The sequence below is a fragment of the Aythya ferina genome, assembly GCF_964211825.1.
Source record: "Aythya ferina genome assembly, chromosome: 7".
NCBI lineage: Eukaryota > Metazoa > Chordata > Aves > Anseriformes > Anatidae > Aythya > Aythya ferina.
This window is the reverse complement of record NC_140302.1, coordinates 30098898-30113801: the sequence shown is the minus strand read 5'-3', so window position 1 is coordinate 30113801 and position 14904 is coordinate 30098898. Positions and strand designations below refer to the sequence as shown.

General features: G+C 35.2%; 1 protein-coding gene across 9 annotated transcripts in view; it reads right to left on the bottom strand.

Moving 5' to 3' along the window:
• Positions 1-14904, bottom strand: part of ATRNL1 (attractin like 1) — a 493132-nt gene that overhangs the window by 27538 nt on the left and 450690 nt on the right. Inside the window, exon 29 of one of the 9 annotated variants that reach the window (XM_084525846.1) lies at positions 242-353. The exons of 7 other annotated variants lie outside the window; for them this stretch is intronic. In XM_084525846.1, the coding sequence (XP_084381972.1) occupies positions 316-353 (38 nt within the window). In that variant the 3' untranslated portion in view covers positions 242-315. Of the gene's footprint in view, positions 1-241; positions 354-14904 lie in introns of those variants that run through there. One more of the 9 variants, XM_084525840.1, reaches the window with a different exon arrangement.

The following is a 14904-nucleotide window of genomic DNA, read 5'->3' as shown; positions in this document are numbered from 1 at the left end:
CGTTCTTACATTATCTCAAACATTAGAGATTCTCAAGTTGATTTCCAATTAAAAGTAGTAGTTGCTACTAAGCCTGACCATCCTTTTGGCTTTATAACATTCAGGTTAACTAATACAAACTATTCTACCCTGGGCGCTGCACAGGCTCTCCTTAAATTCTTCCCTTACTTTCTGGGCAAAGAGATGGCTGCTAACTGCATCAGAGTACTATATTTGACAGTCCGAAAGGAAAGACATTCCAGCTCAGTTTCAAAGGTTGTTTTTATGCTCATCCAGCTTCAGCAGCTTGGACTGAGGTGACTAGACTGTAATCATCTAAGCTTCTTCTGTAGACGTCAGAGGAACAGGGCCACCTGAAGAGTGAAATTTAAAAGGCTATTTTATTTTGAGCACATGTAATAGAATAGGACAAAATGGCCTCTCCAAGTACTTCATTCTTTAGGTTGACTATCAAGGAAAGTCAGATTAGATTAGATTAGAAACCTAACTTCTGGAAGAAAGTATATGAGAGCTCCTGGTTATTTTGATATAGAACTGGTTAAGAACAGCTGTGAGAGCAGCCTTCTACAGACAGCATTAAAGACAGTTCTTGCTTCAGGCAATTCACAAATTAAGATAGACTAAAATCCCATTTCAGCTATAACACTATTTTAAAAGATGCTTTTTGGGTTCATATTATACATTTTAATGGGAGAAGGGTGCCATATGGAGGGATTTCATTTTGTTAAGAGATATTCAGTGCTCTTATCTTCCCTATAAACCACATACAACAATTGAAAGCAAACATAAAGCTTATCATATACTTTTGCAAGCAATTGCCATTTTAAATACAGAGAACTTTATTAATATAGCAATGGGATATAGAAACATGAAAGTGAGAGATGTTAGAGTAAAGCCTCCTTTAACTCAGCTAATGCCATCTAGCTGTATGCAGTTATCTTGCATTTATTAGTTTGTATATATGGATCATGGCTCTTTAAAATGTCATGTATTATTTTCCAAAGCTCATTTGTAAACAGAAATTGTAATTTACCAAATACCTCTGGCATATAAAATAATAGCTAATGCAACCATATGACAAAATTGCTGTCAAGTTGTTTACCAAATGTCCAGCATGATCAAACATGGTCTTGTGATTATTTTCCCAATTTTTTGATTAAAAAAAAAAAAAACTTCCAAAACTAATTTTTTTGTTCCAATAGTCTTTGAATTCTGGGAGTACAGAAATGTTTGTGACCTCATTGGCCAAACAGAGGCTTTCATATTTTCAAAAGTGAATCTCATCAAACTGTCCAGGGCCAAGTGGTGTTAGATTATACGATGATGGTGAAATCCTTCAATGAGAACGAGAAAGACCATTCTTTGGAGGATGGCTCTACATTTATGAGAAAGTAGAGCAGAGACATGCAGCTTTAGCTCACTCCTATCTAGCCAGAATACTGTTGCTGCTGGGAAGAAAAAAAAAAAAAAAAAAAGTAAAAAAAGTAAAAAAAGTGCTTATTTTGAAACTTTAGTGATATTGCCACTGTCTGCGTGCCTTCGACTGGTTTCCTGGTTTTGTGCTCTAAAAAATGTGGTGTCTGGCTTTACTTCCAAAGCACTTCTCCATCAAGCTGCCTCAAACTTAGAAGGAGTTCCCTGTAGCTATTTGCAGAGCTGCCTTAATTATCTCATTCAAATTCCATCTTTGATACACTCAACTCATAGCTGGCCTGCTGCTCTCCTTTGAACACTTTTTGGCTGACCAGTACTGTCACATTGCTTCCTTATGCTCCCCCGTCTGTCTAGCCCCATCTGTTGTCTCTTGTTTCATACTTAAATTATAAGCTCTATGGCAGAGGAAGTGCCTTTCTGTTCTGAGTTCATTTAGTGCCTAAAACAGTGCAGGCTTGACCCATGGTTAGGGCTTCCCAGCACTAAAATAATACAAACAAACAAACCTTCTCCCAAATAGCCCAGCTGGAGTGACACTGCCTCACAGACACCACAACATGGAGGAATCAGATTCCACCAAAACTAAATTACACAGCAATACTGGGCCATTTGGTCATCACTGATAAACGGCCTTTATGTTCTGCTTGCTTTTCCATCTAACTCACAGTTGTAGCTTTTAGCTAATTAGTGTATCCTAAGAACAAGACTTGTCAAGTTATTGTTTTATGCTTTTTAGGTATTGGGAACAGCTTCCTGTGTCTTGGCTCTTCTGAAGTAAGCAACCTCAGATTCTCCACATTTCTATTTTATCGGAAAAATCAGGAGTTAGAAACCAAATCCTTTGAAGCTAACCTTGACGTAAGGAGATGTTCACTCGCAGCTTCAGTGATTCAAAACATTGCTGCTTTCTGGTGTGTGTTACCGTGCCTTGGGTCATACATCATCCACAGAAGAGATGGAAGAACAGAAGTGCTCTTCAGCCACAAAGTCTGGAGCTTTTAACTCAAGCTAACAGTTTTAAAATAGTTTTAAACTGTACCTTTTTTTCCCATCCTTCTAGGTCTTGGCTGGAATTTTGTCTTCTCAGCTGCTTAGCTCACCAGCTCATGCTTTGTTTTCTATCCACTCCTGGCCAGGCTGGACTCCAAGACTACCCCCAAGGTCCTTCTGTCTAGCTCCTCACAATGGTACATGAAATATGCATTGTCATCAACTCAGATCTCTACAGAGTGTGGGGGGAACATTAAGAAGCCACTGTGAGCAGATCTCAGAAGAGCAGAGACACAAAACCCCACATGTGCGTCTCTGGATGCTGCAAATGATGATTTCTATAACAGCTCCCAAACTCCATGGATGTAGAATCCGGGTCCATTGGGACTGACTGACATGACTGGGGGAGTTCACAACACTTGCAGTTATCCTTACAAGTTGCCTAGAGGTTCTGGCAAGGGATGAGGCATGATTATAAACTTATTCCCATCTTCAAGGCTGCCTGTATACAAATGAGCAGAATTTGGGACAGGATTTCTCTTGTGATTCTTAAAGTGCTGATTAGTTTAATTAACTTTTTCATGAAAGTAAAATAGGGAATAAATTTTAGTTCTATTCCTGTGAGATCAGATTATTAATGGGTCTCACTAACCTAGATTTCTTCAAGCACCTCTGTTTCATATTGTCAGTATTCTGCCAACTTGATTACATGGAATGGGTGGCAGCATAATGACTGCTAATTAGATCTGAACTCAACTTATTACAAGTTCACTTTTTTTTTTCTAGGTTTTATATTAACAGATCAATACAAGTAAACAATGGGTGTACAACTGGGTTTACCTCTAGTATTGAAATCACTCTTGCTTGTACATGACTTTTTAAAAATCTTTTGAAATCTTGTAGTTTGGAGAATTGACATGATAGAAGAGAATATAAGGATACCCAAAAGTTCTGCCCTAAAAGGAGGTTTTACTATAAATAAAATTTATCCCTCCAGTGATCAGAAATATCCTTGAGCTCAGAATATTCGATGATGTCATAACAAGCAGCGGCATTACTTGCATGCAGGCATCAACTCTAAATTATTCTTTAATCCTCAGGGATTTGGGACCTCACACAGAAGGGTCCAGAGATACTCAGCACCAACAGACTGTAATAGGAACTGAGGATGCTCAGCAGCCTGCACTACTTTGACCAAAAAAACCCACAACTGTGCAGTGCATACTGAAATAACCATGGCGTAAGTATGTGGTTTCTCTTTACTAACCAAAGTGTAGATTACATATTAATTGCATTTAAGCATTTTAAGCACAATTATCAAGTAACCCACAGAAGCATGTAATTTCTATGCAGGTTGTATTTGGCAAGAAAGCTCCATGAATCTACTGTGTTATTCTGTGTTGCCACATGTATGTGGACAATGCAAATCAAGCTACTGACTAAACAAACATGAAATAAAATTCAATATTTTAAGATTTACTGTTGCCACAGATTCCCATTCCAAAAACGTCAAAATAGTTTAAAGCATGGGAAAGAGTAGATTATGAAGGTCATACAGGCATATTGTATATATGACATTCTGAACACGTAAGGAAGGTAAATCCAGTACTCTGGCTTCTTATCGGTTGCTTCTGAATTAAAAAAAAAAAAAAAAAAAAAAAAAAGCTATAATGATATGTCTAGGTGGCAAAAATTCTGTTTTAACAGCTGTAGCAACTGCTCAAAACTCAAAGGCAGCAACTTAACAGATTAACAGTCCTCCGTAATACTGTCTTTGTAACATGCAATTTGTTCCCAATGATAATTAAGTATTTAGAGACACACATAATTAGAGAGAAATAACTGAATGATTTTTCATTTGCTGAGAAATCTACTGTCAGGAAAGGAGATCCACTATGGGGACTAATGGGATTCTTGCACTAGAATTAGTGTCAGAAGGATATGACAAAACATGGTTTAAACAATCTAGATGGTAAAATAACACCATACCAACACAGACCTACACACAATTCATTTATGCATCATATTTTTTTTCCAAAGGAAACAATTCTGTTCCTAACATTTATTTCATAAATGTAGAAACTGAGAGGAATTCACAAAATGTAGTAAGCGATGAACTAGATTTTTTTTCTTTTTTCTTTCTGCGAAATTGATTTTTCTGGTCTAATTGGGGTAATAGATAAAATATTTAAGGGACCATTGGTTCACAAAGACATTTGTTTCTTCTTATTTTCATGTATCTACTGCAGGGCTTTATTTTTGTTTGCCTTTGCTGCTGCATTGCCTGTCTCTGAAATACATCTTTAACTGTATATCATTTTTCCCCCGGATTTTATTTACCATGTCACTCACCAGCTAGCTTCATATAAGTACACCTCAAGCTACTGGAAAAGAGCATTCTCCACATTCAAAACTAATATCATTCCATAGATTGAGTGCTTTATGAGAGATGCTGCTATCATCCAAAGACAAATCATCTCTATGACATATTCAGTCTACTTTTACCCAGGGCTTAAAATCATACATCTACAACACTAAAATGTTTAAGCTGTCTCTACAGCATCCTTCTTCTGAGAAATTGATAGTTCTTTTTGTTCTACAAGAAAAATACTCCTCATTTCCTCAATTACAGGTGCATGCGTGCACTCCTCCTCCTACCCCCTATAAGTATGTATGTGTCCTAGAGCATCCACGCTCACAGGAATATCCTACAACATATGTCAGCAGTAGCAAGAACACAAACAATGCAGTTGTTTGTGCAAACATGATTTTGACCTTTCTTATGTCCAGCCTATGCAATGGATGTTGTAGTTCTGCAGAAACATGGAACAATGTTGTGTTATTGAAGGCTGTATCACAACATACCACCCCAGGAAACAGAATCGTGATTGCACAGCCAAATCTGGGAAACTATTACTTTCACAAACTTGGCTTTCCATCCTCAATGATCCCCTTTAAAAAACAACATATATATATATATAAATATATATATATTATTTTTTTCCTGGCTTTTGCTGTTTGCTTGTTTTTTTTTTTTTTTTTTTTTTTTTTTTAAAGGAAAAAGTGTAAAAGTTTGCTATCTTAACTGCAATACTCTCCCCAAAGCTCCAGCACTCACTACTGGACCTATTACCTGCCCCACACAACTCTTCAACTTTATGTTCAGGACCAAAAGTATTCCTTGTCAACAGTAACCCCATGGGTGAAAATTATCTTTTCTGTGACCTTTCAGATGGGGCAAAATGACATGGCTCCATGGCAGGTCTAGGGAGGGGAAAGCCTCAACTGTGCCTGCTCCTTCCTCCCCCTTGCTCCAGCAGCTCCAATACTTCACAGCGCAGCCTGTGCTACAGCTGCTCTGGCAGCACTGTGAACCTGAATCTTTAAAATTGCTTGAGTTCAGTTATTATTTCAGCCTGCTGCCAATTTTTCCTGTGAAATGCAGCTAACAGAAAGAAAACTGTGGTGTTTTGCAGTTTATGATTCCACTAAACTGGACTATATTAAGGGAACAAAGAAATGGTGCTTTTTTTGTTCAGTTTGTTTTGCTTTGTTTTTTCGTAACCAAATTTAAAAGTCTGCTGGAAACAATAGAAGTGTTAGAATTGCCTTGAAAGTAATCATATTTTTTTGCAAAAATCTTACATTTCAATGTGCTGGGAAACTTAGCAGATAGTCCTAAGTTCCTCTCAATAAATATTTCATATATAACCACACAAGCACTTCACAAACACGTTTATAAGCATGATAAAATGGGCATCGACATGAAAAACACTTACACATAAACATGTTAGTTACTTCAAATAACTAGCTGCAGATAAGTACCACCTTACGTATAGTTACTAATGCCCTATATTCACTGAAGTCCCTAATAGCATTAGAAAACAAACTCCTGCTTAGTATCTAAGGAATTAGAATTAAATGAATACAGGCATAACTAAATACAGTCAGTCAGTTAAGCCTGTTATTTACACTATTTGAAGTAATTCACACAGCTAGTTCATAGCAGCAACGTTCAAAGAACTACTGAGGTACCTCTTTCCACTTATTTGGAGTCAGTATTTAATGATGCACCACAGTGATACATCACTGAATGACATTAAGGTAGGATTTCTATGGAGAGATAATATTGACCAATTGATAAAGTCAGAAAACCACACTGACTTTTTTAAACAAGAGCTTTTCTTCAAATTTGAGCTTTCTGAAGAGAGGGTTCTCAAGTGTTATGATTCAGAATAATGAAATTTTATCATATTTTTTAATCTATGCACATGTACATGCACACACTTTTAAAATCACACTAAATCTTTTAAAGTCTCAACATTTCTAACATAGGGCAGGTTGTCTGCCATTTTTAGCCATGTGTACAGAAGGAACAGCACTATGCTATAGAATCTTTTCTAAAGCATTTACTTAACAAGACTTAAAACTTTGTAACTTATATGTTATTCTTCTCATGTAAAAAAAAAAAAAAAAAAAAGTCCTTTAACTTACAGAGCCATACTTTCTTTCCTCTCGTCCAGAAACTGCATATGCAGGTATGTGTACAAGAAAATTGAACATGTGGAAAGAATAACTAACTTACTAATACCAAATATTATTGTAAGATTCTTCTCTTTTCCATGAAAATTATTAAAAATAACCAGTTGAACAAACAAAACCACAGTGAATTAATTTTCATGTGTGTATGTGGATGCTTACTTGTAGCAACATTTACCTCCTCTGGCAGTAATCATTTTCCTGTCATTTCTGAGAAATATGTTGTAACTTACTCAATCACTTGAATGCTACTTTCCATAATCATACCTTGAATTGCCCTAAAAGTCTGGGAGAAGTCAGAATATTTAATGTTGTGATGTCAACACACCACTCTATATGTAGACAATGAATAATTAAAGGTGCTCATGAAAGAGCAGTATGTATTGTTAAGGTTGACTTTATATCCCATTTCTGCTTCTGGTTTTGTTCATAAGGAGAACACATTATCCTGAAAGATATTTTGTAAATACATGACAGTATCAGAAGTCCCTTCCCAATTACTTTTTTTTTTTTTTTCTCTCAATAAAATGATCACACTCAATTTGAAAAATAAATGTTACTACTTTTTGTCTTATTACTACACTCATGTGCAACATCACTGTTAAACAAGCCGTCTACTGTAACGAATTTGAGTCCGTGTTGGCATTTCAGCTTACAAATGGGGTATTTAATTTTACAGCCTTGTCTAACAATGCCATCTCATTTAGTGAGGAAGAGATCCAGGATATTAAACTGTAGTATATCTCTCTGTGTGGAGTCAGTGTACATAAGATTGGACGCTTTTTTTCTTTTCAACTAAAAGAAAATAAGATTGGTTTCAACTATATCTAGAATGAACCCAACTACAAGTAGACCTGCAACTTCAATCAGGTTCACTTTTTTCCATGTCAACCTTACCAGTCTGGGACAGGCAAAATGGTATTACAGCAACTCTGAGTTTACAAGAAAGACATATAATATGGAGACAAAATCAGCCAACTCTCTAATTTGTGACTATTCAGTTCATAAAATGTGCATATTTCATAGTCTTGCTTTCAAAACAAAGAATGTGTTAAAGTAGGTTTCCAGATGCAATAATGAGCAGTCTGCTGCTATTTCTTTAAACAGAGATCTATTCCTTTACATAAATTGTTTGGCCTGAAACGCTGAAAATGTTTTGAACAGAAAGAACATTTCCTTTTCAAGATCTGACAGAACAGCTTTCCAATTAAAGAGTGGTAGATTTGTGGTACAAGTGGCATCCAAAAGCAAAGAAGATCAGAATGCATTTCAAGAAACATTGCCAATGAGGCACCTTCCCCCCACCTGTTTCACTTTCTAATGTATGATTTCTTGAGAAATCAATATTCCATTCTCTTCTCTTATGCTTTGGAGAATGCTTAGAACTACTGATTTGAAGGTGGGGTTTTTAAAGAAAGCAGCACAGGTACTGTGCAAAATGGATGCAGTTAAAGAATGGAACAAACACTAAGAATAAATATGCCAGTTAATTTGAACATTTACATTTGAACAACAACATTTAAACTGTCCTGTGAAAATCCTTAGGATATTTATTTATTAATTTATATATTTTTAATTCAAAAATCTAAAAAACTTAATCATTTCAGTAGAACTGGTAATACAACATAAAACTTCTCACATAGAAAAAGATCTGGAGAAGTATCTATGGATGTAAAGGTGGTCATACCTTACTACTGAGAAAGATAATTGTTTTTCTCATTATATGGAATTTTAGCATGTATGTCTGTCCAGACAGGTTGCCCTATTCATCCAGAAATAAATATTTTTATTAGAATCCATCTTTTAAAACATAATTATTTATTTTATTAAGTGTGCATGCCAAGCTTTCGTTTTTGCTATCTTTGTACTATTGGTGAATGCGCAAATAAAAATATTTTTTCTCCAGTGATAATTGTGTTCCTTCCCTGAATCAATTATAAGAGACATGGTTGAAGGGAGATCATCTTCTACCAGAACACTTGAAATAGGTGAAAAAAATATTAAATGATACCCATAAAACATCTTTAGAAGATAAGCTTTGGAACTAATTTCATAATATTCAGTAACATTCAGGTATTTTTCACTCAGTGGAAGCACTGATTTGATGAGAGAGCTATTTATTTTTTTTTTAGAAAGGCCCGTATTAACATAATTCAGGTCTCAGAACTAGAATGTTGTAAAATTGTTGTGTTTTAACCTTGGTATACTGCACAAAATACATATTTTATTCTACAAATATATTCTTTTACTGGTAGCTGGAAGTTTCTGTCTTTAACAGATTGCTAGTACACTCTGTTGCACTGTGGTTCTTCAGTTGCACCTATATGTATCTATAGAAAAGATGTATTTGGTACATTTGAGGATATGAAAAATAGAATCTGTAGAATATGATGAAACAGTTTTTCACGTAGCATTTGTTGCCATCACAATATCTGAATCTGTGCAGGGCTTGCTGATTCATGAGAAATGTATTTCTGCTGCTAAGATCAGTAGATATGGGGGAGGCAGAATTGTTGTTTGAAAACCAGGAAAGGAATTTCTGGGGAAATTGCTTTCAAGGTACAATCTAAAGCTTGTGATTGCATAATATGTTTTCATAATCTTGTAAATTCACAAGTGAGTATTCAAGCAGTTTAGTTTGAAGAGTGTCTCCCTTTACAAGTGCCCTGTTTACATTTTGTAAAGTAGGTGCCATAAATGTTCTTCCTGGATCAATACAGATACCTGAAGACTTTAGGACAGATTACAACTTTTTAAGTGTTTGCAAGATTTATGGGTGTGGAGAGCTAGACAAGTGCTTCCAGGAGTGTTCTGTACATGACAGTTTACAGGCTGAAATAATTTATGTTGATTGATCCTTCTAGAAATTTGTTGTCTTTGCATCAGTCACCAGTTTGATGGATGAATAGCAGCTATAGGTTTTGCATAGAAATTAGACTGGGACTTCAGGTTAAGTTTGCTAGCATCTCCCTGTTTATACATTTTGTAAAGGATATAATAAGTGATCAGAGAATGGGGAATGGGTGTTCAGCATTCCTTGGATTTGTTGAGTAAGGATTTGATAGTGTAATTTTTCCAATATAAGAGTACTGGGTCTCCCCTGAGTTTTGCGCAGTATATAAAGTAGACCTCAAGAGCTGTTGGCTGATGAAAACTTCTGTTTGATAGTTGGGCCATACTGGGATAGTGGGATAGGTTGTGACTGAAGTCATCGTTGTTGATTACTACATAGTTCATATACTGGTTCAGTACAGGGATTTGTCTGCTTTGGGATATAAAATCCAGTATGTCTTGCATTTTTCACAGGGACAGGAAGAATTTTTCACAGCAGCAAAGTACAAAGTAGCTTCCCTAAGCATAGAAAAATTATTTGTGCTAAAGTTAGCAAAAACAAATTCTAAATCTAATGCAAAAACTGAGCCTTAAATAAGTAAATATTTATACTTGACGTGGTCTCTGATTGTTCATTTGGCTATCTGGAATATTTCATGCATTTTCCATTGAATAAAAAAATCACTTATTTTAAGATAAGAAGATGCAGGAGAATGGTGCTTTCTCAAAATCTCTTTTCAGGTCAGTACTTTTGATCAATGGCAAAAAATCAAAGAAAGTCTCACTGAAGCATAACATCAGGAAAATATTGTTTGAATAGAGCTCTAGTCTACTAATAACTGGTAAAAATTTATTATGGAATTTCTTAGCACTTTACTGATAGAATAGATTATCAGATTACACTGCTATATCTAAGTGTTAAGAGACAATATTTGTTCCACAGTTAAGAATTACCTGAAAAATTTACAAATTCCCTTGTGAATGAATTACACATCCTTGTAAGCAAAATATAGATCATAGATCTTAAATTTCCATGCAATTCTTTTGCTGAGAACTAAGTCATACTTGCTTCCTAAGACAAACTTCTCTCCATTCAATGCAGTTTTCATTGCACCTTGCTACAAAGTGCCATAACCCTGCAGGAATAAATAACTGAACCCTGCTGGCTGACTGCACCAGACATGAATCATTGACTCCACTGTGTATGGAAAGAGATGGGCATGTTTGTGGGTAGAAGGAATTAAAGCCTGAGGCCAAAATCTCTGCAGGAAATCCTAAAAATAGCCAAACCTAGGAAGAAGCATGGAGTATGCTTTTCTGTTTTTAACGTCAAGCCACTTAGTAAAATTGAGATTTGGGAAACAGACAATCTCAATCAACCACGGCTTTGATTTTCCTGTTACTCTATATACCCTGCATATTGCCCAAATTCAGAATTACAGCACCACACATCATGTACCTCTTTGTTCAGGCATATCTTTCATCAAATCATTTCAGTTATATTAGCCCTAAGTTTAAAGAATATGGAAGTTGTGTATGTGAAAAGGGTGCACTGGAAAGGAGGCTGAAAGATAAGCTGGTGTCCTTGCAAAACAGCTGTTCAATGCTGAGTATCATTTTATGAGGATTCCCTTTTAAAATACTCTATTCCCCCACCAGTCCTCTGTATTTTACACTCCTGTTTCACCTGTCTTTGCATAGGCACAGTACAGAAGACTAATACGAAGCAATCAGGCCTAGAAAACATGACCTTGACCAGCTTTGAGGAACTGGGATTATTTTGATACAGAGAAAAGTGATTGAGGAGAAACATAAAAATATAAAAGGCTGCAGAGAAGAGGAAGGAAGGAAATAATCTTTTTGCCATGCTCATTTTGGGCATGATAAGGAGCAATGGACTTAAAATGTAGCAGGGGAAATTTAGGTTAACTATTAGGAACAAATTTCTAACAGCACAGCAATGTACATGAAAAAAAAAAAATATACAGTCAAGAAGCAGAAATTCCATTTTTATAAGTTTTTATGTACAGGTTAGACAAACATCTGCCAAGAATTGTTTACATGCAGCTGATGCTGCCTTGAAGAGAGGAGATTGGACTAAATGATCATCTCTAAAAGTCCTTTCCAGCCTTAGGTTTTTTTTTTTTTTTTTTTTTTTTACGATGCTGTAATCAACATTGAAAGGAGCTTGGCATCACTCCTACTGAAAATAAAGTGAGTTTGTGGAGTGTTCTGTAATGGCATTCCAGATTTCCTCTAGTACAAAGCAAGGTGGAACTGTGTGTGTCTTTGTGGTGGGAAGTGGGACCTCAAGCTCCAGCAGCTGCAAGAAGAAAGGGTGGTCATTTGTAGAAAGATGTATTTGTCACACTCATCTTGCATTATCTTGCATCATCATCAAGCTCTTTACAAAAGCAGAAAAAAAATTGATGTTATTTTCACACCATTCTTCAGATTCTGCTCTGAATTGAAGTTGATGGGTAGCTGATAATGTTTCTTAGGTGAAAAACTGATTTTAATGTACAAAAATTAGAACTTTCTCTGTTCTAATTTTTTTTTTCTGAGAAACTGCTACTAAATCATAAAAAAATTTAATTAAAGGATAAATTTTAATTTCAATCTACCAGAACCCATACAGCTAAACATAACTCTACCTATGCTAGTCTAAAACAAGCTTCTGATGAAACTCAGGATGTGGCTCACTCTATGCTGCCGTCCTTGGTTTGCAGTTTTCTAAACAAAAGAAAAAAATATCTTCTCCTTATATAAATACACATAGAACTTATTCAAAGGATTTTTTTTTTCAATAGTTGGTATTCAGAATTTAATAATTTCAGTCTCCAGAAATTGTAAATAAAGTTCCATCTGAATTTCCCATTTATACTTAGATCATTTGCACTTTATGGCTGATCTTCCTTTGCTGCTTCCCCAGGAAAAGATGCACTCTTTTCTTGAATGTAATGTGTTATGCTCTAATAGTTTGTAGTGTAGCTTTTTATGCATTGATACATTTTCAGGTAATCAAAATTTCTCTACAAAAACCTTCTTTGTGTACTCACAACTGTAATATGCAATCTAAAATTCTATATCTATTTTCCCTGATGATAACTAATCAGTATTTCTCTATTGTGGACAAAGATTCCCGCATGAGTATATTTGACAAGAGTCATTTATCTACAGGAAGAATAATAGATTCATATGCACTTCCCTGAAGAAAAACAAATAAACATACAAAAAACAATAACAACAAAAAAAGCATATCTTTCATACTGAGACACTGATCTGAAAATTCATCAAGAAATACTGAAGCAGCATTCTTAATTCCATCATTGACTCAGACTTTCCTTCTTAGGCAATGCAAGAATCTGAAAATTAATGGATGACATTAAGTGCTAAAACATACTATGAATGATTATTTATAAGTTTTTCTATTACACTTACAACAATTAATCTGAGAACTTCTCAGATATTAATTAATTTGCTCCTACCACAACATCTTCACAATTTAGCATTCCCATTTTAAAAGCATGGAGGAGCATCATCCACCCACAAACACATAGGTAAACAGTAATATAGCAAGGACTAGATCCTACTTTGCATGCAAGCTCCAATAGATGCAAGTCCCAACAAGTCTTTTCTCCCTTTTTGGAGGTTATTAACTACAATCAGCCATTTAAAACTTTTGTGCTTATCTTTAGACAGTAGGTGAAGAACAAATTCTGTTGAACCCACTGTTGTATGAATTTGAACTTGAGCTGTAAGACACAGAGGCAGACAGCTGCAAATACTCAGGAAGGGAAAGAAATAAAGGGAAAGGCAGCCTGAAGAAGCTATGCATGTGGATAACTGAATGATGCTAACGGGGACAAGTTTTAAGCCTTGAACTGCAGTTATGGGTATCATGTTGGTATTTCACTCTCAGAGGGCAAGTATAAGGAGGTGACCTTTTGATCACCAATTTTTCCAATTCAGAATCAAAGCGCACTGCTCTACTGGATTTTACCTTTATCAAGGTAACAGATAACTCCCACTTACAGTCAGACGCAAGAGAAGATACTCAAGACCATGTATCATTGAATCCTAAATTACAAGTAATAAATATATATAAAAATAGCAGAAATTAAGCACAGAATGGGTGAAAAGAGTAGATACATTGTCATTCTAAACTCTCCATAATTGTGTCACGTTGAGTCACTCTCAACCCTAAATATAGTTTGCCATTGTAATTTCCTTTGCAATCTTTCATTTACACCCTAACATGTTTTGAGTGCTTAAGACAACTTTATTGAAATGAAAGACTTAAAGTGACAAGACTGGTCTTTTTCTTCTACTGTTCAGATTCATGCTTCATGTTTAGCAATTTGGAAAATTCACTTAATATTAGCATTTTTGAGATCTAAATTTCAGAAAGATTAGGTTTATAAAAAGAGATTATTTTAAAAGTGGTTCAGGGTACAGGTACTAGTTGAAAGTGTCTCCCTTTTGGATAAATTATTTCATCTGTCATTTTTCTACGTTAATTATCTTTCAGTCACTTCCTAGATCATCTTCTCCAGTACGAACAATACATGCATTTTGGTGTGTGATTTATGTGTCAAGCACAATAATATTTACATAAACACTAAATTCATTATTATTTTTATTTTTCATATGTTTAACTGATCCTTGCATTTATTTTTATTTTTATTTTTTGGGGAAAATCAATTTATTAAACATTGTCTTTTTTTCATTGTATTTACCTACTAATTGGTGTTACCACAGACCTTTGTTTTTGCTCCATTTTATAAGGAAGATCTGAAAAATCACCATACAACACATTAGATATATATATATATTTATTATTATTATTTTTAACCAGGGTAACTGCAGACAGGAATAGCCCTGATATCAGAGAAGCCCATTTAGTGCAGGAGCTACAGGATATATAGTGGTGCACTCCGCAGAAATATTTGAGCAGTTCTGCTGTCAGGTATGGTGCACCAGAATATATGAGTTCTGAGAGCATTGCTAGGCTCAGACTTATTCCAAAAATCAGCATTTTGTGATATTTACATTGTTGACATTGCTTCATGTTCTGCAAAGACATAGTCATTTGAATGCACTGATTAA